The sequence below is a fragment of the Eulemur rufifrons genome, chromosome 29 (genome assembly GCF_041146395.1).
Source record: "Eulemur rufifrons isolate Redbay chromosome 29, OSU_ERuf_1, whole genome shotgun sequence".
In the NCBI taxonomy this organism is placed as follows: domain Eukaryota; kingdom Metazoa; phylum Chordata; class Mammalia; order Primates; family Lemuridae; genus Eulemur; species Eulemur rufifrons.
Window position 1 is genome coordinate 42,172,893 of NC_091011.1, and position 27,822 is coordinate 42,200,714.

At 38.4% G+C, this 27,822-nt stretch overlaps 1 protein-coding gene across 1 annotated transcript in view; it reads left to right on the forward strand.

The window, feature by feature from the left end:
- The window catches only part of COL28A1 (collagen type XXVIII alpha 1 chain), a 158,693-nt gene that overhangs the window by 89,849 nt on the left and 41,022 nt on the right, over positions 1–27,822 (forward strand). The window contains exons 26-27 of the mRNA XM_069462091.1: positions 7,457–7,525; positions 8,887–8,955. Coding sequence (XP_069318192.1) covers positions 7,457–7,525; positions 8,887–8,955 — 138 coding nt within the window. The remainder of the gene's footprint in view (positions 1–7,456; positions 7,526–8,886; positions 8,956–27,822) is intronic.

The window sequence follows — 27,822 nt, forward strand, 5'->3', positions numbered from 1 at the left end:
ATGGGGCTAATTAAAGCCAGAGCCATATAAAGTTTAGATACCAGGCAGTTAGACCCATAGGTTTCAGAAAAGGTCACATTCAAGACCAGGAAAACTTGACTAATTGACTTTTCATGGTTACTCCCCAAATTCAGTTCTATGCATGATCTCTAAAATCTGAGCTGCACTCCAGTCTACCTTTCAATATTGTATTCATCTCTCCTTGTTTTCCTAGCACTGCATTTCTCTTCCCAAGAGTAGGTACATACTTTCCCTTCAGCCCTGGAGACACACACTAAATCCCCTTAACATTCACCACCCACATCACCATCAAAACATTTTTATTTTTAATCATGCAGACTTGGAGGAACTTTCTCCCTGTGGAAAATTATATTGAATTTCAGTACAAGAAAGCCTGCGTTTTTCCTTGTCATTGGGGGCAGTATCAGTGTTTCTCTTTTCAAGGCTTACAGCTCAGCTAAATAAGAAAGACTCTTCCTCTCTTATGAAATTCTTGGCACAAGGCAATCATTTGTTCATTGTTGATTAGTTGATTTTGAGGAAAGGAAAAAATATTCAACAACAAATCCTCCTAAATCCTAAGGCAAGTTTTTAAATTATCAGGGACTGTGAGATATAGCTGTTTTGGGGTGAATATTAAAGGTCAAGGAGAGAAATTGATTCAAAGAATTGAAATTATTTTAATTAATTTGAAATTTAGAGCTGGGAACATACCTGAAAGGAAAAGTGATGGCAATTTGAGTGCTTTGTTTTCTAGCATCTGCTTAATTATTTTCTCATCCCTGTGATGACCGTCTGGTGATTGTTATTGTCTCCCTATTCATTTTAAAGCGTGCCAGTGACAAATGACTGAGTGATATGACAATGCCCCATCGATAATCAATACCCGTTGCTAATATCTGGGTTGTCTGTGCACAAGCTTAGAATAAAGGCTCTAAACTCCCACTGACATTCCGGCAACCACAAGTGAGGTGTTCAGGAGTTACTGACCATGACGTATGCTGAGTTACAGAACTCATTAGAGAGTGTGCTTGTATTTGTGGTAGTTGAAGCCTTAGTAGTTATATCTTAATTTTATTTAAAAAGCAGAAAGAAACATTAAGCTTCTGCTAATCATCACTTTGACTTCTTCTACCTTATTTTAAAACTCAATCGTTCCTTGGTTTCATCTTTTAGCAGAATCTTTAGAGTACTGCTCCTTGGAACATCCTTAAGAGGCTGATTCTTTTCGCAGTGAATTCAATTTGCTTTTATTGTTCTCAAAGTAGAAAAGCATAAAATCACTTTTGGAACAAATGTAACTCGCTTTTACAGTCCTCTCAGAGTGGTGGGGACTTAATGGGCACAGAGAGAGAGAGAGGGTGATTAAAGCCTTGTTAATGTATAGCTGTGTGTGTGTGTGTGTGTGTGTGTGTGTGTGTGTTGGGGGGAGGGAAATAGTCGAATGAGCTGATTATTTTCTCAATTATTGTATTTAAGCTTTATAAAACTTGTAAGGCATGTGGGTTTTTTCCTTGTCACTGCTCCACCTTGAAACCTCTGCCACTTCTTAGCTGTGCGACCTTAGCAAGTCATTTCATCTCCCTGAAGTTCGTCATCCTCATTGCTGATTTGGGAAAACAATGCCTACCTCACAGGTTTATTCTGAGAAATTAATAGAATAATGTACATAAAATATTTTTATGAATTCTAATACATTAAATATTATAATTAGTAGTAGTAGCCATATTATACATTACTGTGACAAATCAAGTACATTGTAGGAGGGATCAAAAGAAAGATTAAGAATTTGTGTAGGTAGGAGATCTGGAATGAGAACAATTAAAACATTAGGGTAAACCACAAAACTGAGGAATGGCAATGGAGGGAAAATGGAAAAAGATGCTATAGACAGCTGGATTGTGTGGGCCTCTTATAATCCAGGACGAATCTTATAAAACAGGATGTTCATTCATCTCCTTGAGAGAGTGTGATTGACTTAATGCAGGAAAAGGACTTTCACTGCCACCCTGCTGTCGTCCTTGCATTAAATGGTAGAGCTGGAAACAAGTCTGTGGAGAAGTTAGCATCTTGCTTCTAGTCCCAGCCAACATCAAAATGGGAGATGGGCTCTGGAGTCACATCTGGGTTTGGATATCTCCAGGCTGCATGGTTTTTGGCAAGTCGTATATCCTTTCTAGCCTCAATTCCCTTATCTGTAAAATGGAGTAAGTTCATGTTATAGGCTCAGGTAAGATAATGAATGAAAAGTATCTGCCACCTAATAAATTCAATAAATGTTGATTTTTACTTATTTATTATAATAGTGTTAGTATTAACCAAAGCAAAGATTTAAAATGAGAAAATGAATGAATGTGAGTGTGTTTGTTCTCCTTTTTATTTTCTGTCTTTTAAAATGTGAAAGCTTGAATGTATGGCTATTAGAATCATCGTAAGATTAAGTTTTTTTTTTGTTTGTTTGTTTGTTTTTTGAGACGGAGTCTTGCTTTGTTGCCCGGGCTAGAGTGAGTGCCGTGGCATCATCCTAGCTCACAGCAACCTCAAACTCCTGGGCTTAAGTGATCCTACTGCCTCAGCCTCCCGAGTAGCTGGGACTGCAGGCATGTACCACCATGCCCGGCTAATTTTTTTTTTATATATATATTTTAGTTGGCCAGATAATTTCTTTCTATTTTTAGTAGAGACGGGGGTCTCGCTCTTGCTCAGGCTGGTCTCGAACTCCTGACCCCGAGCGATCCACCACGCCTCGGCCTCCCAGAGTGTTAGGATTACAGGCGTGAGCCATCGCGCCCGGCCAGATTAAGTTTGTTTTTAAAGGAGTTAAAATTAACCACTCTGTGAGATTATAGTCTAGGTAAAACCTTCACTGAATCATTTGTTAAGTTCACATGCACAAGTACTGCAGACAAGCTTACATTTGGCCATGTCCTGTGAAAATGAAAGGAGTACCTTTCACCTAGAATCCTTTTTGTGGGCCAAGGGGAAAGGGTAGGAAATCTAAACAGTTACTCTTCTTTTGAGGGAGTGGATGCAGGGGGAGGCGTGGGGCTTAGGCTATGGTCCTATGAAATTGATGCATGTTGTTATGAGTAGCAACTCTAAAATTGCTCACAGGTTGCTCATTATCTCCTAATGCAAGGGCTCCCTCTGCAGGCTCCAACAACCCTCAGATGTTGCGTGGGAGGCTAAGTCCAGTGATATAAGAACCTGTTGTAATTTCCTTTATTCGTGAATGTCACTCTAGCCATTGTCAATAAACTGAATATCTGAAAATATCACAGGTCAATGCACTTCTTAGGTACTGATGGTGCTGCATTAAGGCAGAACCAGTGTCGTCAAGTGCCAAAGTGAGACCTGCCCACAATTCTCTTGCTCACATTCACAAGTGTGGCAGCCTAACATGGACACATGGCTCATGGAACAACAAAAGACACTATCCATTTTCAAAGATTCCACCATAGTGGAGAGACACTATATCTGTGGATTCACAGCTAAGTGCCTAATATTCCCATCTGTTGAAAGCATGATACATATATCTGAGGAGTAACCCTCATACCCTGTTATAGACCAATGTGAACATGTATGAAATATTAAGACTTGATTTTAAATGTATCACATTTATAAAAGCATAGGTACGTATCATATCATTTCCCCATAGATTGAAAGATACAAAAGACTGATAGATGAAACACAGCTATATGTCAACTATTACATGGATAAGGATAGAAAACTTGTTCAAGGTAAACACTGAAGTACCACGGATGACATGGGATCACACCCTGAAAACTCATGGCTGAGGCTCCAGGACAGAAAGGACAATAAGGTACCCACAGGGCCCACTGTCCTGCTGCAGTTAGCCTTCAGACATTCGTAAGTGGTGAAGGTTAGAGGGAACTGAGTATAAGAGAGAATACGAAGGAGAAAATGAATAGCAATTCTGAGTGTTGAGGAGGCTAGCCTGAGGTAGACTATGACTTTATTTTACCCATTTTTCCCACTGGCTTTCCCATTTTGTGTGTGTGTGTGTTAGTATGACTAACACTAGTTAAGGGATTTTAACTAAAATCCTCACCAGAAAAACATCATTAATTAAGTAGCACAGTGTTAAATTCTTTCTTAAAGAAATACTACTTTATAAAAAAAAAATCCTGCCTTCCTTCCCTGTCCTTAAGTTTAAATAATTATGTCACATTTGGTACATACCAAGAATACATGCAACACATATAAATTCTATTCATGATGTTGAATCAACCTGTGTGCTCCTTCCCATTGCCCGTGTAAAAAAATCTTTTAAATTGCATATTCTTATTATTAAGGATGACCATGACAGCAACACTTCCTCATGCTCACTGATGAGATTTTGAAGGGGTATTGTTTATGGATTTTTAAAATGTTATTACATTTTATTATGAAAATTGTTAGGCATACATAAAAGTAGAAAGACTAGTAAAATCAACTCCCGTGTACTCATCACCATTTCCTTAGCAATTATCTACCTGTTAATTTGTTTTATCTCTGTTCCCCACTCTTTCCTTACTGTATTATTCTGAAGCAATCTGCAAACATCACCTTATGAAGCTTTATTATTTCTCTCAAATGTAAGAACTCTTTTTAAAAACTTAACAGCAGTGCCATGATCAAACCTAAAAAATTTAACATGTCTTTAATATAGCAAATTTCCAGTGCTCATATTTTCCAGCTTGTCTCATACATTTGTTACAAATGGTTTGCTTGAATTGGGATCCAAAGCATGTGCACACGTTGCATTTGATCGAGAGAACTTTTAAATCTCTGTTAGTCAAAATTTATCCTCCCTTGTTTTGTCCTTGCACTTCCTTTGTGGGTGTGTTCTTTGTACTTGAGAATTTTGCTGATGATGTCCTTCTGGTGGTATTTAATGTGTTTCTCTATCTTCTGTCTATTATTGTGAATTGGTAGATCTGGAGACCTGTTCGAATCCAGGTCAGTTTTTCCTGGCCAGAATATTCACAGGTGGGGCTGTGTGTTCCCCACTGCATTACAGCAGCAGGCAGAGGGTGTCTGGCCATAGCCTCTCTAACCTCTTTACTTTATCATGGAAAAGTACAGGTGAACAGAAACACAAGAGAGGAGGCCATAGAATCTGGGGTGGGTTGGGGTGACCAGGCAAAGAAGACAATTATTTTTGACAAAACATTCAGAGCTTCTGGGTAAAATATATTTAACTATGTTTACCTATGTTTTGTTTTGTTAGAGAATGTCAATATGTTCAGAAGAGAAAAGACACATCCCCTTTGATGAAGAAGCAAAGTGTGTGAATCAGTCAGGTGTAGTCAGAAGCACTCAGGCAGTGAACGTACCGATACTCCCTTGAAAGGCACTTCAGAGGTACTCAAGGAAGAAGGGAGCATAGAAATGTATGCGGTACAGGACACCATGTTCTCTACTTGGAGCTCTTGCTGTTGGAGTAATCCTTCAAGCAGGGAGGAACGTGGGGACACTCAGAGATGGAGTCAGTGGGAGAGGTGTTAAGAGATAGCACCTGCAGCCTCAAAAGCAGCTAAGTACCAAATGGAAGGGATGGAAACAGGAAACCAGAATCATAAAAGTGGCCTGTAAGAAAAAGAGAAATACATAATTATGAAAGTAGAGATTAAAAGAATTCATTCGGTAATAAAGTATAGTTTAAAAGTTTTCCCCACTCTTTGAAGGCCTTATTTTATCTAGAAGTATTTTAGAGTGTCTAAGTGGAAAGTAAATTAAAAGATGGGCTGTTTCTATAGATAAACAATTTTGACTTCTGCACTGTTGAAAGCTGTTTAGAAGCTGTTTAGCTCGTAACAGGACACAGGCAAAACAGCACCTAAGTCAAAGGTCTTGGAAGATGTAGGTTCAAGGCTGACTCTGGTTCTTTCTTTTTTCTTTATAACTTTATTGATGCATATTTTACACATCATAGAATTCACCCCTTTCAAATATACAATTTAATGATTTTTTAAGTAAATTTACCAAGCTGTACAGCCATCATCATAAATCAGTGTTAGAACATTTTCATCTCCCAGTAAGATTCCTCACACCAATTACAGTTAATCCATTTTCCTGTCCTTAGTCCTTGGCAACCACTAATCTACTTTCTGTTTCTATAGGTTTCCTGGACATTTCATATGAATAGAATCATACAATATGTCTGGTGTATTTCATTGAGAATAACATTTTTGAAGTTTATCCATGTCATAGCATGTATCCATAGTACATTTCTTTTTATTGATGAATTTACTACGTTTTGTCTGTCTATTCACTAGCTGATGGGCAGTTGTTTCCAGTTTTGAGCTATTATGAATAATGCTGCTAAAGGCATTCATATACAGGTCCTTGTGTAGACATATGTTTTCATTTTCCTTGGGTGTATACGAGTGAAATTGCTGGATCATATGGTAAATTTATGTCGACCTTTTAAAGAAACTGTTTTCCAAATGGCTACACAGCAATTATGAGGGTTCCTGCTTTTCTATATCCTCTTAGCCCTGTATATTAATAGCTGTGTGGTCTTGGGCAAACTTTAGTTTCCTCTTTGATAAAGCAAGTGGTGGGAAGCTAACGTTTATCAAGTGCCTGTTCTGTGCTAGACATTGTGGTAGAAGCAATTATATGCTTTGTCTCACTTCATTCTTATCCCTATGAAATGTAGATCTTATTGTCTACATATATGATTTATTTACTGAGGTTCAGAAAAGTTAGGAACAGTCATTGTTGTTATACAGGATTGCTGTGAATACTAACTTACATTAAGTAATGTATATGAATGTGCCTAGAACTGTGTTGGGCATACAGAATGTGGCTAATGAAACAATTTTTATTTCTCTGCTGCTTTTCACCATTAGCAGCTCAAGTAGGTCTAACCACAGGGCCTGACCTTCCTCATCTGGTCCTACCAATTTGCTGGTAATAGCTGCCTGCTATGAAACTGTCACGCCTTGGAGAGATTGAAAAGCCTTTATAGAATTTACTGTGTGTGATGCCAATTACTCTAGTGGCAGAAATATAGAGCCAAGCCCTAATTCAAATAGCATAACATTTGTTGCATAAAATAATGAAAGCAGCTAATTCAGCATGTGGTTATATCTCTTAATTGTTGTTGTTTAATTCGTGCCTTTTTAGCCCTCTATTCACAATATTGGTAATTACTTTTCTAAATTCTAGAGAAGGGAGTTCTGAAAAAAGTATATCTTAATGTTGGCCAAGGAGTTAATTAACTTGATTGATTTGAAATGGACCTGGATCAGTTGGTTTGAATATTGCCTAAGTGGCGACAGGAAAGTGATCTAGGAGAAAAGGGCTCAATTAATATCTTAGTCAAATTCAGGGGGGTTTTGATTTAAAAATATAATTTTTGAAAATATATTTTAATATGAAATGTTATACAATCTCAAATTTAAAAAAAAAAACCAGTAACTTGTCAATCATTGTGTCTTTTCAGGGAGAGCCTGGGGTCAGAGGCCCTCCAGGTCCTTCTGGGCCTCGGGGTGTAGGAACCCAAGGGCCAAAGGTGAGTCCTCAGGTCTGTGCTCTGTGTGAGGGTCAGACACCATCAGTGACAACCAAGTAAACAGTGACTTCATAGTATGTGTTCCTTTTGGTGTTTGCTTATTTTTTCCTGATTACTGAAGAAAAGTCTTATTTTTTCATATCATATAAACTTCCAGTAAAATAGAACATTAAAGTTTATAAAGCCATTTACTTCTATAAAAGAAATCAGAAAGTCAGCCTCTCTTGAGTAGTTGCAAAGCACTCAAACTATTCCAGGTTTCTTAGAGGCTATGCCGTAGTCAAGAAGCACATCTTTACTTTGGCCAGAGGTGCTCAGGTGGTCTTTTAACAGGTCACCTGCCAATGTATCTACTGTGCCCTGTGTGCCCCGTTCACTCTTCCAGGGCCCTGGTGAAGGGTCTAGATTGATTGTCCCCACAGAAGGTGAGAGGACCTTCTTTTGGCCCATTTTGGGGATGGGTGATGGAAAGATGGATCTATTCTTCTTCTTCATGTTGTCATCTTTATTTCTGTTTTTAATTTTAATTTTTTGCAATGGGCAAGTATTCTTTTTTACATTCAGAAAAAATCAAGCTTTTTTCATACTGGAAAGAAAAAGACTGAGTTATGCAGTAACTTATGTTAACCCAGCATTTCTCAAAACTGCTTCCATCCAATGTTAATTTGGGAACTTACAGGATAAACAAAATTAAACTAATTTCTTTATTGTAAGACTTCTTAGAGCCTTTAATATATTAATGTGCACTAAAGATCTTAAGGGAAGGCACATACTGTTTTCCAATCTTATTCCACTGTAAAGTCTTTCCAACGAACATAGGGCCAGCTTATGAACACATCCTGGGAAATGGTGTATGTGATTATTGCTTCATCTACATGTTTTCTTAAAAATTCTAGTACTAATTCACATTGATATCTAATGATTCTTTAACTGCAACCCCAGTGAATTGGTCCTCCAGACTGAAATGGAGCGACATGTTAAAACCTACGTAGAGTCTCATGTGTCAGTGATTTTTAGATTTGGTGCAGGGCAGCCCTGGTGTTCAGGGGTTGGTGGTAGGGTAGTGAGGGGAACCCAAGCAGTTGAGACCCCCGGGCCCCCAGTTCTGCTTAGGCCAAGCAGCTCTGCTTACCTCTTTATTTATATTTGGTTTATATGTATGATTTTGTTTGCAAAGAATTCTGTGGCTTAAAAATATTGGGGAAAATGCTGCTTTAAGTAAAATAGGAAGTAGCTCATGGGCTGTGTGCAGGTCCTGATCAGACCTTCAGTAAGAAAGAAGCTGAGAGCAGTAATGCCTATGTTGTTTCTTCCCCTATCTTCTTACACTTTGTCTTTAATTTCTCCCCACCTTCCACCAGGGTGATCTTGGGCAGAAAGGCTTGCCTGGCCCTCCTGGACCCCCCGGCTACGGATCACAAGGAATTAAAGTAAGTGAATGTGATTGTGCTGGAGTCACTTCTCAATTCATCAGGGTGAAGGGGAGAAGAGGAAAACACAAAATGTGTGATTATGAGATGTATTTATTGTGAGCTTACCAGTTAAATTGCATCCAGTATTTAGAGACATCATCCGGAAGTATAAAAATGGTGTCAGTACCATAATTTCACATTGAATGCTAAACATTATATAAATCGCTTGATGCAAAATTTAACTGTTCTTATGATTTCTTACTCTCCTCAGTTTTTGAGCTGAATGGAGCATGTATGCCCAGCTGTGTGTGCTCTCTGCCTCCCTTACCCTCCTCACCTGTATCCTGCATCCGTAGTCTAGGGCTTCCCAATGTTAACTCACAGTGGAATCACCTGGGGAGCTTTTGAATAATACTGATGCCCTTTCCTAGAGGAATGAAATCTGAATCTCTGGGGAGGGAGCTTGAGTACTGTGGTTTTAAAAGCTCCCCAGGTGGTTCTCCTGAGCAGCTGGGCTGAGAACCACTGCTCTAGGCCAAGGGTCTGTTATTGGAATTCACAGCTCTGCATTTTGCTTTGTTCCCACTTCAGCAGCAGCAAGCTGATCTAACAAGGTGGAATTCTCAGGGTCTCCCATGTCTTAATAGACAAAATTTGGCATCTAAATGTTACTATGTGATTTCAAACTCTTCCCTCTACTACTTCTAATATGTTGATTTTTTTATTGGCTCATTGTCTTTCTCCCTATTCCACTGCCACCCCTCCATAAGCTGTTTTTTATTTTATTTTATATATATACTTTTTGCCATGCTTAAGCTTTGAAACTTACTTATTCACCTCTGGGTAATTGAGATTGACTCTACAAATGTGAGAACATTCAAAATAAACTCTCTTTGAAATAGCAGAACTTAGTAGGTAGGAGACAGTGGGAGTTTAAGATAAATGTGAAAATCCTGTGTTGAAATTAAACTGCCTACTGCTGTGTAGAGAGTGTGAGCTTAGTTGAGAGCAAAACTCATTGAATCTGTGTCCAATCTTCCACTCTGTCATGTTATGTCTGGGGCTTCCACAGCAGGTCTTTTAACTAGCAGTTGTTCACCTGTCAGGCTGAGTATCCAAGCAAAGGCCAGACAGCATGTTCCCATGTTGTACAAGGGCTGGAAAATATAGCAAAACCCTACTTCCTTGTAAACAATACCACTCTGATACTTAATCTTTAAATTCTATGATTAAAAGATGGTAATGCTATACACATGGTTTTGCATGAGTTTGTTTAAGGTATAAACCTGTGTCAAACCACCATTTTAGCACCAATGTAAGCTCAGTTCACATGTGCTGTTAGTTCATTACTGCCACCTCTTTAAATCTGGGGCAGGTTTTTTCCCTCTATAATTTGGGAAATATTTCCTTATTCACACTGGTGCTCCTGGGTTGCCTTTAATTAATCCTCCCCAGCTGTGACTCATCTGGCTTCCAGCCCTTCCTTATCCCCTCCAGGTTATGCCATATTCAATCATCCTGAGTGGAACCAGGTCCTAGAGCCTGCCGTCATAGGGAAAGAACCAAAATCAAAACTGCCACATGCCCAGTCCTATCAGGAATGAGGTAAAGTTCTCCTCCACTTAGGGCTGTGGCCTTTTGCTGCTTGGCCGTGGGCCCTGACCAAGGCTGACTCACGAAACGTCTTTAGACGTACTGGATTGCCTTGCAGCCCGCTGGCAGCCGGGCAGAGGTGTTTCCCTCAGGACTCCTACCTCCTGTTCCTGACCCTTGGTTGTAACCGTCACTGCAAAAGGCAGGAGACTGAAACATCACATTGGTGGTGCTCCTCTAAGTCATTTTAAGGCTACATGAGCAGTGAAATTTCATTTCTTACATTCATTTGGTGGATCATGTCCCACCCCTTTCTAAAGACCATTTAAATCGGTGAAACTTGCTTCTGTTAGTATGTCTGCTAGGAAGGCTTTGATGGAAGCCTTTGTTGCTGTTAACCTTTAACACTGGGGCTCAAACCGTGCCATCCCGCCTGTGGGGAAAGTAAGGGGTTGGGCAGCAATCACAGAAATTATTTGCTTCAGCACCCACCTAAGTTTGTTGCCGAAATATTGGCTCTTCAGTCAGTCAGTCATTCAACCAACCAACCAACACTGATTGAGCACCGTCTATTAATATATTAGGCAAACAAGCTAAGTGCTGGTATAAAATAGTGAAAAGACATGAACTTATTCCCCATGGAGTTTACAGGCCATAAAATAATCAGACTTTGAGCACCAGAGAGTGTGGAGGGGTGGCACAATGGAATAAGTTGGAGTTACTAGGGTATATAGGGCCCCTTCTGGGTTTTGTAGGCTCCAGTAATGAGTTTGGTTTTAATCCTAAAAGCAATTGAAAGTGGCCTGATCAATTTAGAAAAGACTCACTCTGGATACCATCTGTAGGATGGATGGCCATGACTAGAGGAAATGTGGGGGCAGAAGGGCTCCCCCTCCCATTCTCCTGATTCTACATGTGGAAGAGTGTGATCTTCTGAGAACCTCTTCCTCCTGCCTTTCCTAGGGCTCTGGGACCACCCTGGGCTGCTGCTGTGGCAGCCCTGGTCCTAGGCAGCCCTGAGAGCATGATGGGCTCCCTTGTTGGGTACCACGGCAGCCCCCCGCTGTTCTCTGCAGTCTCTGCTGTGGTGCGGAGGGCTCTGCAGAAGGAGGAGCTCCAGCTCCTTCAGGGAACTCAGTGCTATCTCCCGATTACAAATGTCTGTTGAGTGGATGAATGAATATGGGATTGTGGCTCCTTGATCCAAAAATGGTTTTGGTCTTTCAGATTCATGTCATAGGTCAGGAGATTGTATGATGCCACCAACTTGTCCCACTGGGAGCCTCCAGCACAAACTGTTCCGCTAGATATAGACTCTAGGTGTGTCAAAAATCCCGCAGATTAAGTCAGAAGGGACAAGGGGTAGGGCTGTGTCTTGAGGGAGTCCTTTATAGGCCAAGTAGCCCTTGTGAGGCTAGCCTTGTAGAGGCCAGGAGGAATGTCACGGGAGGGTGGGCCATCCAGGTGAAAAAGCCACACATGGGGACAGACAGAGTTGGCTCCTCCCCATTCTTCATTGCTCCTCGGAGGTTATACCCATTTCCCTCTTTCCATCCTTGTCTAAATCAGTTCCAGTGTCCTGATCAGCCCTGACATTCCCTTAGTGCTTTTTCTTGTTTGATTAGGAAGTTTTTACATAAACAAGATTTTTGGTAGCTCTTCTTGACTTTAAAGAGTTTCTGAGGTAGATTTGTGAACTGGGCTCCGCTATAATCTGTGCTATGCAAAAACCCTTTATTCATTGAAATAATTAGTTTTCATGCCCCTGACTTCAGTTCTTTGGGCCTGAACATGGCTGATCCAACCCTGGCTGATGGTACTTTCCACGTAGTAAGGCTGTGGCAAAGATGGCCCATTTCAGGCCTAACCAGTTTGTTATCAATATTAAAAAGAAACAGCCACAGTGATATGCTGGGGAAACTGGTGAACACCATCTGACAGAAACCCCCGTGTCTGCAAAGCTGACAAACAGTCATGATTGCAGTGGTCACATGGTCACAGACCTAACAGATCAACCACCGAGACATCTGAGGCCCATGAATAGAGGGAAGCTCACTCTGCATGACCTTCCCCCTCACGAGTCTTGGAGCCACTCAGAACATCCTGAATCTAGGCTCTTATTCTTTCTCGTTGTGTAACCTGAGACAAATCATTTATCTTTGTTGAATCTCAGCTTTACTCATCTTTAAAATAGTGGCAATAAGGCCTTATGAACAAGGTGTGAAGATGAAATTGTATAAAGTGCCTGGTGCACGGCAGTGGATGCTCAACCAGGGCTTGGGCTGTGGATTTGAATCACGGCTTCTCCACTTCCTGAGTGCTGCATCTCTGCCTCGGTTTCCACATCTGAGCAAGGGGGATAGTAACAGTTACTATTTCTTAAAGTTGTTGAGAAGAATAGTTGAAATTAAATATACCTTATAATATATGCAATAAATATTTGAGTTTATTCATATCATTATTCCTTCCCACTGCCCTTCCCTTTCCACTAGTCTCTCTTGTATTTTCCAGACAGAAGGCCTAGAATTCTGACATTCAAGTGATCTAATGCTCTTAAACATAACGTATTGGTTGCATTAGTTAGTTTAGACCCTGCTCTCGTACCAAATGGACCCCACAATGTATAATGGCTCAAACACAATAGAGGATTTTGCTCACATAACAGTCCGGTGTGGGTGTTCCTGGTGGGTGGGCACTTTTCTTCCACACAGAATTTCTCAGAACCCTGTCTTCCATTTACGGTTCCTCCATTGGCTGCTGCCTTTGCCACTTGTGCTCAGCAGGCAGAAAGAAAGTATGTAGAATGGGCACACCTGTTTCTGTAAAGTCTTGGCCAGGAGGCGCCACACATCACCTCTGCGCACATTTGATTAGTGAGAGCTAGTCACATGGCTATACTTAATTGCAAGGGAGTGTGGGAAGAGTAGTCTAGCTGGGTGTCTGGGCAGAAAAGGAACCAGAGGTTTGGTGAAAAGCTGACAATGATTGCCACACATAATTTAACCTGTTTTTAGGAAAGATGGACATTTGAAAAATTATTTGTTGCTCTGAAGTATGTTGGTACCGCCAGAAGAGAACAGAAAACATGAGTGGTCTTCATAGCAACTTCTAGAATGCCCCATCATTCTTCTGATGCTGTAGGGCACAGACACCTGGTCTTATAAGGACTGGCTTCAGCGTCATCATTTCTTTTATCCCCTCCTAAAAAGAAAACCTTGGAGCCTCGATAACCTTCTTAGTTATTTTCAAGGAGCATCAGTAGTACGAGTGAATGGTTTAGAAATTGTTTGAGTAGACAGGCTGAGTACCAGCCAAAGAACTCGAGGAAGGTTGGAGTTTGGAAGGACCAGAAAGAAACAAGAAGTGCTTATTCATGTCTATGGCAAAGCCAGGGCCAGAGAATGAGGGTCACCTGAAATCTGGTAGGAGCGCGATGGTTCAGAGGCTGGGGAGAGATGGGCGGGGCATCAGAGGAGGGGCGAAGCTGGCACAGAGAGCCTGATTTCAGGAGAGAGAGAGGGGCCAGCTATTAGGCTCATGTGAGGAAGAGGGAAGGCTGTGAGTCCTGGGGTAATACTTGGGATGCCAGTGGCATTTCAGGCCAGCAGGGGTGTGATGGTGGGTGGGTCAGACCAACATGCAGGGCCTGGTGTGGGGGCAGCCGGAGAATAGCTTCTCCCACCAAAGCTCTCTGACTTAGGAATTCAAGGCAGAGTGTGGAACTTTGCAAGATTCCTGGCTCTGTGTTTAAGGTTAATCTCATTTCTTAGGTAGATTTCTTTTGATTTGTCTCAGTTGTGCCAAAATAACTGTGTTTCTGTAAACTCCAGGGCTCTTTTAACTAAATCAGGTGTTTTTGCTACCGCTGGTGTTCCTTCACCAGAAAAGCTAACGCTTGAAAGAACGTCAGGCTTCTGTAGTGGAAATCTCCCGTGGAGCCTGCCAACCTTCTGTTTGACTCCTACCTGCGACCTGATTGCTTTGAAAGTGCTTCCAGAACCCATTTGACTAGATTTGTAGTTAGAATGCACCTTTTACAGCATGGAAAATTGCCACCTTTAAAGGCCAGATAGAAATGATTTATTCATTGAAATGTAACTGACTTTGGGGGGAAAAAAAGAATCTCAGCTATAAAAAAGTCAGGAATGGGTTTGATATATACTAACTGCCTGCAGAGGGGTTAGGAAGTATTGACATGAGGAATTTTTTTTAGTCTTCTGAACTCATAACCATGGTGTATGATTGTGCTAATACTATGAAGGAAGCAACACACACACACATTTTAATATTAAGACTTTCTGGTATTTGAATTTAAGGTTTTCTTTCTCCCTCCTGACTGCAAACAAATAAAAAAACAACAACAGCATGAAAAACAATAAACAAAACCAATCCTGGTAATAATATCACTACTACATTCAATTTGAACACACTAGTGAAATTAAATAGAAACAATAAATAATATAGTTAAAAGCACATTGCAGATTGTGTGTGTGCCCATGCTATGCCAGAAACCATCTCCTCTTTTTTTTTTTTTTTTTTTTGAGACAAAGTCTTGCTCTGTTGCCCAGGCTAGAGTGCAGCAGAGTCATCATAGCTCATAGCAACCCTAAACTCCTGGGCTGTAGCTGTCCTTTTGCCTCAGTCTCCCATGTAGCCAGGACTGCAGGTGTGCGCCACCACCCCTGGCTAATTTTTCTATTTTTTTGTAGAGATCGTGTCTCACTCTTGCTCAGGCTGGTCTCAAACTCCTGACTTCAAGCAATCCTCCTGCTTTGGCCTCCCAAAGTGCTAGGATTATAGGTGTGAGCCACCGTGCTCAGCCCCAAAACCATTTTTGAATGAACTTCTGTTAATTATCTCTTATTATAATTTTCAAATTCACACAGTGATTCCTCTACATAAGAGGAGTCAAAACCACATGAGAGGTTTCAACTTTAAATAGTTCAGTGTCTTAGTTACACCTGCCAAAATGACTGCGGCAGGGGAGGGAGGTTCTGGCTAAAAATGGATCCTGGTGATCAAAGTCCACAAACCTAGTTTCAGACATTGAAGGCATCCTCATACCTTTATACCTTTTATCATTTTTTTAAACCAAATTGAAAATAATTTTATGGGTTATAAACCAAAGCCAAAAGCGCTGAGTTCACGGTATTCTCTGTGTAGATTGCACAGGTCAGGGAACATTTGCATTTATGAAGTGGGACTGGCTCTGAGACCGTTTGTGTTTCTCACTTACTGGTTCACACTTTCATTTTCCCCCTGGGCCAAGTTGCTTTCATTCCTTCAAGCCAGTTAAGAAAAAGGATAGTTTTTTTTTTTTTTTTAATTCCTAAATCTTAATCTGAGTATATAGGAGGCTGTTTTTCTCTCATAATTTTATTAAATTTTCCTTTTTTAATAGCCAAATCAGAATTGGAATGAAAACTTTAGGCTCTCAATTTAGTGAGGCTTGAATCACCATTGTTACCAGCTTGTATTTCTGGCCTATCTGCTGTGAGCAAGACCCTGTGCAATGACCAGCGACTGTTATGGATTTGCTTAACTTCTACCACACTCCTTTCACTGCCATGAACCAAAGAAACAAAAACTACTTTGAAATGATTTTTTTTCCAAAGTAAATATGGTTTACTGTGGTTTTCCCAGTTCTAGGAGAGAAGTTAAAATGACTGCTGAGTGGGTAACGAAGATAAGACATAGTTCAATGCCATGTGCTGATGCTGAATATTTAAACAAAGATTTAGAGTATCACCAAAAGTTAGAAAATTATATGAAAGATTTCATTTGAGCAGTTACATACTAAAACTCATCATGCTATAATAGTACGTAATTTGTAATTATAGTGAGCATGCTGCCAGTTTAAATTGGTCTTTTTCTCTTCTTTTCCTTCCTTCATTTCTTTCTCCCTTCCTTCTACCCACCTACTCATGTCTGTCTAATATACAAAGATGTAGATACTATATATTTCTTTCTTTTTATTTTTGTGACAGATAGTGCCCATATGAAACCAAGTTGAGTGAAGGACATGAATAGTTACTCTTAGCTGCTGCTACCATCTTTATAGCCCACAAATTTCACTGTTGAAAATTTATAAAAGGCATTTTATCTTTCTGCCACCTGTCAATGGTTGGTCAGAAGTAAGTTACTAGTATATATTTTTCCCCTTCTCCTTTCAGCAAGATAAGAAGGACATTTACTATTCAAAACTTTGAGCTCCTGGAGAGACGTAGGGCTATACTACTCTCTAAATTCCATGCATTATTTTATTAAAACCTCACCGTCCCATGAGACAGGCTCTAGGAAACTAAGGCACAGAGATGTTGTAACATACCCAGATCCCTCAGAGCTACTCTTCCACGCAGTTTACCTGAAGTAATCTTGTGTCAGATAGTGATCAAGTCAGAGTAGAAGTCAGAGGAAACTGTTCAATTTGAATCTTTGAAAAGTAAATGTCCCTCAAAATTTGTGTCTTAAAAGTTAATGCCTTGAGATGTGAGATATATACAGGGAGGTTTTTTGTCCTGACAATCTAAATTTTTCACAAGACAGAATTATAAAAAGCAATTACTTTTCCCCAAGTACTGTTCTGTCACACTCTAGGGGTTGGATTTAGTGACCTTTTGAAATCAACGGTAGATTTACTAGGAATAACATCAGGATCTGGGCTGGCGTGTGTAGCTGCCCTGGGTGGGGCTGTGATAATCATCACACTCCTCACACATTTAGGGGCTTATCAAGTCCTTTCCAGGTTGCCTGGTTTAAGGACATATTCTTCTGTACTGTAAACCTCTGTGACAAATCAGTGCATAGTGCATAATCTAAACTGATTTTTATTGTTCTTAAAAACATCTTAAGAACTTTATAATTGTTGGCTTTTACCATCAGCACCTTTTCTTGTCTAGTTTTAGATATAACTTCTCATTTTAAATATAAGAAATGAGGAAAAATGAAATAAATTACCTCTTCAGGATTACTCAAGAATCCCTAACAAAAAAAGATAATAAAGTTTTATAAGTATTTGTGGCTCAGATTGGCAGGTCATAAAGATAGCCTCAGAATAATGTTTATTTGATCTTGCAAAAAATTCTTCATTAGTGATTCTTCAGATCTGCTTTTCACATTGTCAGAGTGGGAATCACAGGCCCATGCTGTATGTAACACAGAAACTAGTGTTCACTCTGCCCTAAAAAAGCCAAACAAGAAGAGTGAGGAGTATTAAAATGAAAAGAAACTTTGAGAAAGGGAAATAGAAGAAAGAGAATAGAAAATTGGTTGTGATGACTTTGTTAGGACACCCTGTTTAGTAATGCTTTGGGCCTTTAAGTCTTTTATTATCTGAAATTAATGTAGGTACTGTCTTTTGGTTAAACTTTACTAGTGTTATATTTTTATGCTTTTACTTACAACTTTTTGTATCCTTTTATTTTACATGTTGCTTTTAGACAAAATGTATTTGGATTTTAAAAAATACAATCTGACAATCTTTGTCTTTTACTGGGAACATTTAGTTCATTTACATTTAATGTAATTAACTATTTTTATTTATTTCTGCCACCTAATTTTGGGCAGTTTGTCTCACCTATGCTATTTCTTTTTTTTCTCTGTTCTTCCCCTTTTAGAAATTCATTAATTTTTAGCTATTGTATTTTTCCTTTTACTAGTTTGGAAGTTACATATTATTTCTTTCCTCTTTTTTAAACATTTACTCTTAATTAAAATAATTACATTTAACTTATGAAAATTTAAAGGTACCCTTACCACCTTTCTGGTTAGTACAATAACTTAAAACACTTTAATTCCATTTACCCAAGCTTGATGTTATTGTTTTATATTTTAATCAATTTTGAACCCTTTAAAACATTATTTCATTTTTTATAGTCATTGTTTATTTAGATTTATCCATGTATTTACTAGTCTCTTTCTCTTTCATCCATCTTGCATCTTAGATAGGAACCACTTTCCTTCTGCCTGAATTATAGTCTTCAGAATTTTCTTTGGTAAAGGTCTACTTAGAGCAATTTGTTTACATTTTTGTTTGAAGGAGAATATCTTTTTTTTTTTCATCCTTAATATCTTTTTAAAAGATTTTTTTCTGAGCATTGAATTCTAAGTACCCAGTATTTCCTCTTAGTGCATGGAAGATTTTCCTCTGTTTTTTGGCCTCCATTAGTGATCTTGAGAAGTTCCCTGTCAGTCTCGCTATTCCTTTCATGGTAATTTGCCTTATTCTCTGTGGCTATTGATGCTTTCTCTTTTTATCTGGTGTTTTACAGTCTTACTATTATGTGTTTAGATGTAAATTTCTTTTTACTTATCCTGCTTAAAATTTATTAGAATTTCTGATTCTGTGGGCTAGTATCTTTTATCATTTCTAAAAAATTTACTGCCTTATCTTTTCAAAGAATGCTTTTGACCCGTCTTCCTCCCTCTTTCTCCCCTTGTCATCTTTCTGAAACTCCAAATAATTAGACCTTTTAATTCTTTCCTCTGTAAAAATCTATCCTTTCATATTTTCAATCTCATCTCTCTGAGCTACATTATAGCTGATATTTTTCTGATCTATTTTCCAGTTCACTAAATCTTTCTTTAGCTACATTAAATATGTTTTTCAACCTGTCCACTTAATTTTTACTTTCAATTATATTTTTCATTTTCAGAAGTTCTGTTTGATTTTTTAAAATGCACACAGTCATTCTATATAGATACAATATTATTTTGGAAAAAGAATTCAGTTCATATCACTTCCTTGCCTAAAAGGATTCTAAAGGCTTCCTATAATATTTGAAAAAAATAAAAGAAAAGAAAGAAGGAAAACAAACCACCACAAGGCTGTTTATGATCCAGATGATTTCTAACTCTCTGACTTTATCTTGCATCTCTCTTTATCTCACTCAATACAATCAAGGCACATCAGCTATCTTTTGTTATTTAATTTTATTTATTTCAAAATATCAGTTAAGGGTGTACAAGTGTTTTTGTTACGTGGACATCTTGTATAATGCTTAAGTTAGGGCTTTTGGTGTACCCACCACCACAATAGTGTTCATTGTACCCAATAGGTAAGTTTTTATCCCACACCCACCCTCCTACCCTCTTCCCTTCTTGGTTTGTCATGTCCTTTATATCACTTTGTGCCCATGTGTACCCATCTATTAGCTTCCACTTATTAGTGAGAACACATGGTGTTTGGTTTTCCATGCCTGAGATACTTCACTTAGGATAATGGTCTTTAGTTCCATCCAAATTGCTGCAAATGACATTATTTCATTCTTTTTTATGGCTGAGTAGTACTCCATGGTATATATATATACCATATTTCTTTTATCTACTCATGAATTGAAGGGTACTTAGGTTTATTCCACATCTTTGCAATTGTAAATTGGATGGTGATAAACATTCAAATGCAGATATCTTTTTTATAAAATGACCTCCTTTCCTTTGAGGTACCCTACAGTGGTATTGCTGAATCAAGTGGTAGGTCTACATTTATTTCTTTAGGAAATCTCCATACTGTTTTCCATAGGGGTTGTATTAATTTGCAGTCCCACAGATAGTATATAAGCATTCCTTTTTCTTTGCCTCTATGTCAGCATTTATTTATTTATTTTTTTTTTACTTTTTAATAATGGTCATTCTGATAGAGGTATGGTGGTATCTCATTATAGTTTTAATTTGCATATCCCTGATGATTAATGATGTTGAGTATTTTTTCATATGTTTGTTGGCCATTAGTCTACCTTCTTTGGAAAAACTTCTGTTCATGTCTTTACCCACTTTTTGAGAGGGATGTTTGTTTTTATCTTGCTGATTTGTTTGAGTTCTTTGTAGATTCTGGATATTAGTACTTTGTTGGATGAATGGTTTGTGAATATTTTCTCCCATTCTGTAGGTTGTCTGTTTACTATGTTAATTATGTCCTTTGTTGTGCAGTAGTTTTTTAATTTAATCAAGTCCCATTTATTTTGTTGTTGCTACATTTGCCTTTGAGGTTCTAGTCGTAAATTCTTTACTTAGGCCTATATCTAGAAGAGTTTATTCTATATTTTCTTCTAGAATTTGTATGGTTTCTTGCCTATATGTGTCTTACTCATCTTGAATGAAAAGTTTTGTATTTGGCAAGAGCCAGTTATCTTGTTTCATTCTTCTGCATGTGGCCATCCAGTTTTCCCAGCACTGTTTATTAAATAGGCTTCCTTTCCCTAGTGTATGTCATTGTCTGTTTTGTTGATCAGTTTGTTGTAGGTAGATGGTTTTATATCTGGGTCCTCTATTCTGTTCAGTTGGTCTAAGTCTCTGCTTTTATGCCAGTACCATGCTGTTTTGGTTACTATATCCTTGTAGTATAATTTGAAGTCAGGTACTGTGATGCCTCCAGATTTGTTCTTTTTACTTAAGATTGCATTGTCAATTTGGGCTCAATTTTGGTTATAAATAAAGCTTAGGATTATTTTTTCTAGATCTGTGAAATATGATGCTGGTATTTTGATGGGAATTGCATTGAATCTGTAAATCACTTTGGCTACTATAGATATTTTAACAATGTTGATTCTGCCAATCCATGAACGTGTGATGTTGTTCCCTTTGTTTTGTGTCATCTGCAATTTCTTTCATCAGTGTTTTGTAGTTTTCCTTGTAGAGATCTTTAACCTCCTTTATTAAGTATATTCTTAGGCCTTTTATTTTCTTTGTAGCTATTGTGAATAGTATTGAGTTCTTGATTTGACTCTCCACTTGACTGTTATAAGTATATAAAAATGTTACTAATTTGTGTACATTGATTTTTATAACCTAAGACTTTGTAGAATTTGTTTATCGATTCCAGAAGTCTTCTGGTGGACTCTTTATGGTTTTCTAAATACAAAATCATATCATCAGCAAACATGGATAGTTTAATATCCTCTTTCCTGATTTGGATGCCCTTATGTCTTTCTCTTGCCTGATTGCTCTGCCTAGCACTTCCAGTACTATGTTAAATAGAAGTGGTAACAGTGGGCACCCTTGTCTTGTTCCAGTTCTTAGGAGGAATGCTTTCAACTTTTCCCCATTCAGTATGATGTTGGCTGTGGTTTGTCATATATGGCTTTTTATAATTTTGAGATATATTCCTTCTATGCCAGTTTGTTGGGTGTTTTTATCATGAAAGGGTGCTGGTTTTTCTGAATGCTTTTTCTGAATCTATTGAGAGGAACATGTGGTCTTTGTTTTTGTTTCTGGTTATGTGTTGAATCACATTTATTGATTTGCATTTTTGCATCCCTGGGATGAAACACACTTGATCATGGTGGATTATCTTTTTAATGTTCTGTTGAATTTGGTTTGCTAGTATTTTGTTGAGGATTTTTGTATCTATATTCATAAGGGATATTGATCTATGGTTTTCTTTTTTTGTTGGGTCCTTTCCTGGTTTTGGAATCAGGGTGATACTGGCTTCATAGAATAAGTTAGGGATGATTCCTTCCATCTCGATGTTATAGAATAGTTTCTGTAGGATAGGTATCAGTTCTTTTCTATAGGTTTTGTCAAATTTGGCTGTGAATCCGTCTGGTCCAAGGCTTTTGCTTGTTGGGAGCTTTTTTTTTTTTTTTTTATTACTACTTCAATCTCGCTTATTATTGATCTGTTCAGGGTTTCTATTTCTATTTCAATTTCTAATTGAACCTTGGAAGATGTGTGTTTCTAAGAATTTATCCATTTTTTCTAGGTTTTCTAGTTTGTTTGTATAGAAGTTTTCACAGTATTCATGGATAATATTTTGCATTTCTGTGATATCAGTTTTAGTGTCTCCTTTTTCATTTCTGATTGAGGTTATTTGAGTCTTTTCTCTTCTATTTCTGGTTAATCTGGCTACTGGTCTATCAATTTTGTTTATCTTTTCAAAGAAGCAACATTTTTTTATCATTGATCCTTTCTATTTTGTTTTATTTATTTATTTATTTATTTTTGAGACAGTCTTGCTCTGTTGCCTGGGTTATTGTGCCATGGCATCAGCCTAGCTCACAGCAACCTCAAACTCTAGGGCTCAAGAAATCCTTCTGGCGCTCTGGTCGCCTTTGTCCCTCTCCCTGGAAGGCAGCCCACTCGGAGTGTCCAAGCTCTGGGATCACACAGTTCAGTTCCTCTGGGGCCCACTAGGCCCCTGTGGCCACCACAGTCTGGGCACGTGTTGGGAAATGTTTGTGTGAGGTCCAGTGACATGAAAACTGAAGGGCTTGAAGCTCCCTGGGGAAGACAAAGGCATACAGTGGGTGAAGAAGCAGTATGGTGTCCACCACCTTGGCTTGGATCTGTGGTGGTAGGAAGTGACCCTGAGGAGGCTGGCAGCCTGGTACTTTGTTCTCAAGAAGCTCCCAGTTCACTGGCAGTAGCAGCTTTTGGGCTTGAGAAGATAAAGGAAGTGCTCTAGCAGCTCAGGATCCTGCTGACTACCAGAGGTGTGAGAGGAGGAGAAACAAAACCCCCACCTTCCGTTTCCTTAGGACTCCAGGTTTCTCAGGGGTTGATCTCTGCTAAAATTTTGCTCCTTCTCGTTCTGCTCCACAACTTCTTCCCGTGGAATCTCTGTAGGTTCTGACAGTTTTCCCTCAGAATTACACTGAGCTATGTTTTTTTTTAAATCTAGATTTTTTCCTTCTTTCTGAGGTGATCTGATAACTGATGTCTCTAGTCAACCATCTTGCCCTGATCCCATGGTCTTACATCCTGTTTCTCAAAAGCAAAGTTCATTCCTTCTGCAGGGCCTTTGCACTGGCGTTTCTTCTACCTTGGCATTTGAGATGGCTGGTTACTTCTTTTTATGTAAGTCTTAGTTCAGATGTTATCTCCTAAGAGAGACCATCTCTGGCCACATTATTCTATTCCTACCATTGTATCATATTATCCTGTTTTATTATTTTAATAGTACTGTAATTATCTGAAAATACTTGTTTATTTGTTATCTTCTCCGAGTAAAAAGAAGCCCCATGAGAACAGAGACTTTGTTTTTTTATCTAGCTCTAATTCCCAGGACCTAGCAGAGTGTCTGCCCATAGAATAGGCACCTAATACATATTTTTGAATGAATGAACAAAGTAATGAATACTTGAATGAATGTATGGAGGCTATATGGTGAGTGATGATAAAGCTCTACCTGCAACCATACTGTTCAACCCATAAAATGATTCATTCACACATGCTTTAATTCGACAAATGATTATTGAATTCCATTATTAAAGAGAACCTTAAACTTGTGAAATAATTAATTCTCTTCTAAATCCTAGTGTTTAATAGTGGAAGTACCTCACTCTTACAAGTTGGTATACTTGGTTGGCCTAACAGTTAGACACTTAGTAGAGCTGGACGTGGCTTTCTTGAATGTATATCTTTGTGATCAAATTATCTATTACTACAATGCAATAGTATCACAATGAATGCAATAAAAGTCAGTGTACTTACTTGATATGAATAAACCTGAGAGTATTGTGTCTAGTGGTACTTTTGTAGGCTCAGTGGGTTTTGTGCAGTGATAGGATATATATTCAGTAAATTTTTGATTGATCTGATCTAGGTCCTTCTTTTAAAGACTCACATTAATAGATTAAAGAACGAAGGTGGAGAAGCCTTAAACTATTATTACCTGCCACTAAATCAGCCAGTCATTATGCAACGCTATTATACTTTCTATGGTCCTCTTAGATTAGTAATTAAATTAGAAGAAGCTGAGACACCTTGTGCTATCCAGTTGCTAGATTTTCACAACTTTGTGGTTTTTATCACAAAGTTTAAGGCTTGGAAATGGACAGATTTTCCTGCAAAATCATATTTGTAGAGATGACATTTAAAGAGTAGTACTAACATATTCATTATAATTCTTCTTTGTTGGCATAAAGATAGTGAGCTTTTATAAGACTTTTGGCGTATACAATTATGCCTTTAAATTGTACTTCTTAAATTTCAAAGTAGAAAATAGATTTTTAATCCATTAGAATACTAGGCTTCTGAAAGTTCTCCAATTGGCTTCCGTTGGTTTTGAAAAATGAAATTTGATGTGTTAATAGTTCCCATTGTGATTATCATGCCAGTTTTAGAAATAAATCTTGCACAGACCTCAATCTTTCCCTCTTTCTAACATTACCTTACTGTGGTGATTTTGTAAAGTAAATGATATTTGCTGTGTTTTCCTGTTATGTATATGCTTAAATAATAGTTTATAGACACTCTTTGCCAGGATTATGAGATGCATATTGCTAATATACTCTTTAAAATAGAATCAGCTTTTGTTTATATATAAGGAAAATAGGTTTATATACAAGTTTTTAAATCAAATCTTCTGCTTTAAGTGAAAGATACTGATTCCACTAGTCAATCCTTGCTAGTTGTACAAAATTTTATTTCAATAACTTATTCAATAAATATTTACTACGCATAGGTAAATATGCCAGGCACTCTGTTCTAGGTGTTTGAGATGTACCATAAACAGAGTGACAAAGATTTCTGACTTTATGGAAATTGCATTCTATTGGCAATGAATATAATAAATAAAGAAGTTGTATAATATGTTTAAAGGTGAAAACTGCTATGGCAAAAAAGAAAGAGCAGGATAAAGAGGATGGAAGGGTGTGATGAAGTTTAAGTAGATGGCCTTGTGAGAAGGTAACGTCTGAGCAGAGACCTGAGGAGGCGGGGGTTGGGGGAGCCTGGTAGATTTCTGGGGGAAGAGCCTTCCAGGGAAAAGGAAAAGTTCCCCAAAAGGCCCTGTAATGGCAAAGGGTGCCTGGTATGTTCAAAAAAGAGTAGAGTGATCAGCATTGCTGGAGATGAGGTCAGGGAGGTGACAGCAGTGAGGTTGGGGGAGGGCCTATAGCCACATAGGTCTTGTGAGGTCCTTGGCTTTCCCTCAGGGTGAAGTGGGGAGCCATTTTCTGAGTTTTAACCAACAGCATGATGTGGTCTGAATTACTCTTTGAAAGAATGACGGTGGCTCATGGGCTGAGAATAGACTGTAACAGGGCCAGGATTGTGCCAAGAAGACTATTGTAGGAATCCAGGCAATTACAAATGGCATTTTAAAATCTAGTTCACATAAATTTAACTTCTTGGGAAAAGATTTATATCTAGTGTCCTGCATCTGAAAGCTGAAACATGTAATAGAAAACATTTTATTATGACAAGGTTGATGTCAGGTATATAAATCTGATTGCAAATCTATCCACTGAATTTTAGGCTATTGAACCCATACCCAGCTGTATTTTATATCTGGACTGTGGCACAAAACAAGAAAATCCTATCCCTAGATGCATGTTTTTATTGTGCATTTGATAAGGACAAAGATGGCATCCATCCCTTCCCTTCTTTCCTCAATCTATGACTATCCCATGTTGAGCCATTACTGGTGAAACTACCAGGTTTAGGACACACGTGTAACAGAAGTACCACTCATCCTTACCTGGCTTCCTGCCAAAGTCCAGTGAAGAGGTGTCTGGCTATTATTGGCCGAACATTCTGGAATGTACTACTTCTTAATAAACTAAACCTTTATCCATAGTAAAATGTGAGTATAAATATGTTATCCAAAATCCATTTTATAATTTTGAAAACCTTTATGTTTTATTTATCAACAAAAACAAGAGTTTTTTACACATACCCAAAGAGATCAGCTCTAAAAATTTGTATACTCATGTGATCTTGGTGTACCCATGCTCAAGTCTTCTCAACCCCTCAGCTCTAAAAGATCTAGTCATCCTGGAAGTCTTTTGGTTCCCTGTGAAAACTGTGTTTCCTGGTCTGGGGGCTTATGCACATGCTGCTGCCTCTTTCCTCTTCCTGGAGTGATCCCCTTCACCCCTCACTTCAACAGGTTGATTCTTACTCATATATCAGGACTCATATTAGATAGCACTTACTCTAGAAGGCTTTCCTGTCTCCTTAAGTCTCTGTTCTCTTTGTGTTTCCATAGCATACTGGATAGTCCCAACACAGCACTTCTCATAGCACTATAAGTGCTCATTTTCTTATCTAACCAGTGGACTATGAGATAGCAGATGTCTTGTTTGTTACTGTATCCTGAGCACCTAACATATACCTGGCATGTAGTAGCTAGCCAATAAAAAAGAATGCATCCCGTCTATAGCTTTTTAGTATTTATAATCTTGCCTGTCTTTCAGAACATCTAGTCAACAAATTTTAATGAGCATCTACTATGTGCTTGGTGCAGTGTTAAATGGTGGGGATAGAAGTGATATGACAACTAAAATCCCTGTGCATGAAAATTAGATTCTATAGAGTCTCCATCTATGTTCCCTTATAAACATTAGCTTAAAAAATATCAAAATATACAGTGAAGGAGGAAAAAAAGAAGGACCTGTGGTTTGGGTCTGTTAGTCGTTTACCTTATAAAGGATAAGATGGTATTTTGACTTGATATTTGTTTAATACCTGGTAGAGCTGGTTCTAGCATTTTCATCTCATAGCAAAAACTACAAGTCTGCCTAATCAGATTCTCTAAACACCTGTACAAGGCAATTTTCTTTAAATATGAGACATCTACTATATATATTCTTCCATATGTTAATTGAGTAATAGATTGTGTTTACAATAAAAGTATTGGATAAAGAGTGGCATATGAGGTGGGATTGGGAACTAGTAAGACTAAATCCATATACCACACTCTAAAATGAGTCCATTCCTTCTGAGCCATAGACCATGTGTATTTATAACTTACCACTTCTCACCATACAGAATAATGGCAGCAACCAGCCTTGATGAGAAATAGCAAAGTGTCCTGAAGTTTAACCTTTGCTTTGCTGATGAAATTATCAACTGGAACCAATCCTGATAATGTCAATGTGCAATACAAACAGTTTCCCAGAGTTACCAGGTATATTGATGGTAGATTTTGAAGTATGATTTAAGGAACAAAAGACTCAGGGCAACACCTCACCCATTGGGGTAATCCGTTTACTTCCTGCTTTTGCTTATTTTTCAAAAACACTCCCTTATTAGCAATGTTCTTTGTCCTTCCCCACCCTGCATTCCTGGCCTTTGACATTCAATGCTGCATGTTTAAATGTGGGGTAGAAGCTCAGGCAGTGGGTAGAAGAAAGTTTGAGGATTCTTAATTAGGGATTTGGGATAAGAATCCATGCCTGGAATATTCAAGGAAAACAGTGACAATCTGACTGGAATGCAGTGAGCCATGGCTGACATGAGAAGCTCTTTGGAGGGCTTTGCACAAAGGAGTGACCTGATATAAATCATGTTTTAAAAGGCTGGTTCTGGCAGCATCCAGACAAGTAGACTGTGGGGGCACAAAGACAAATA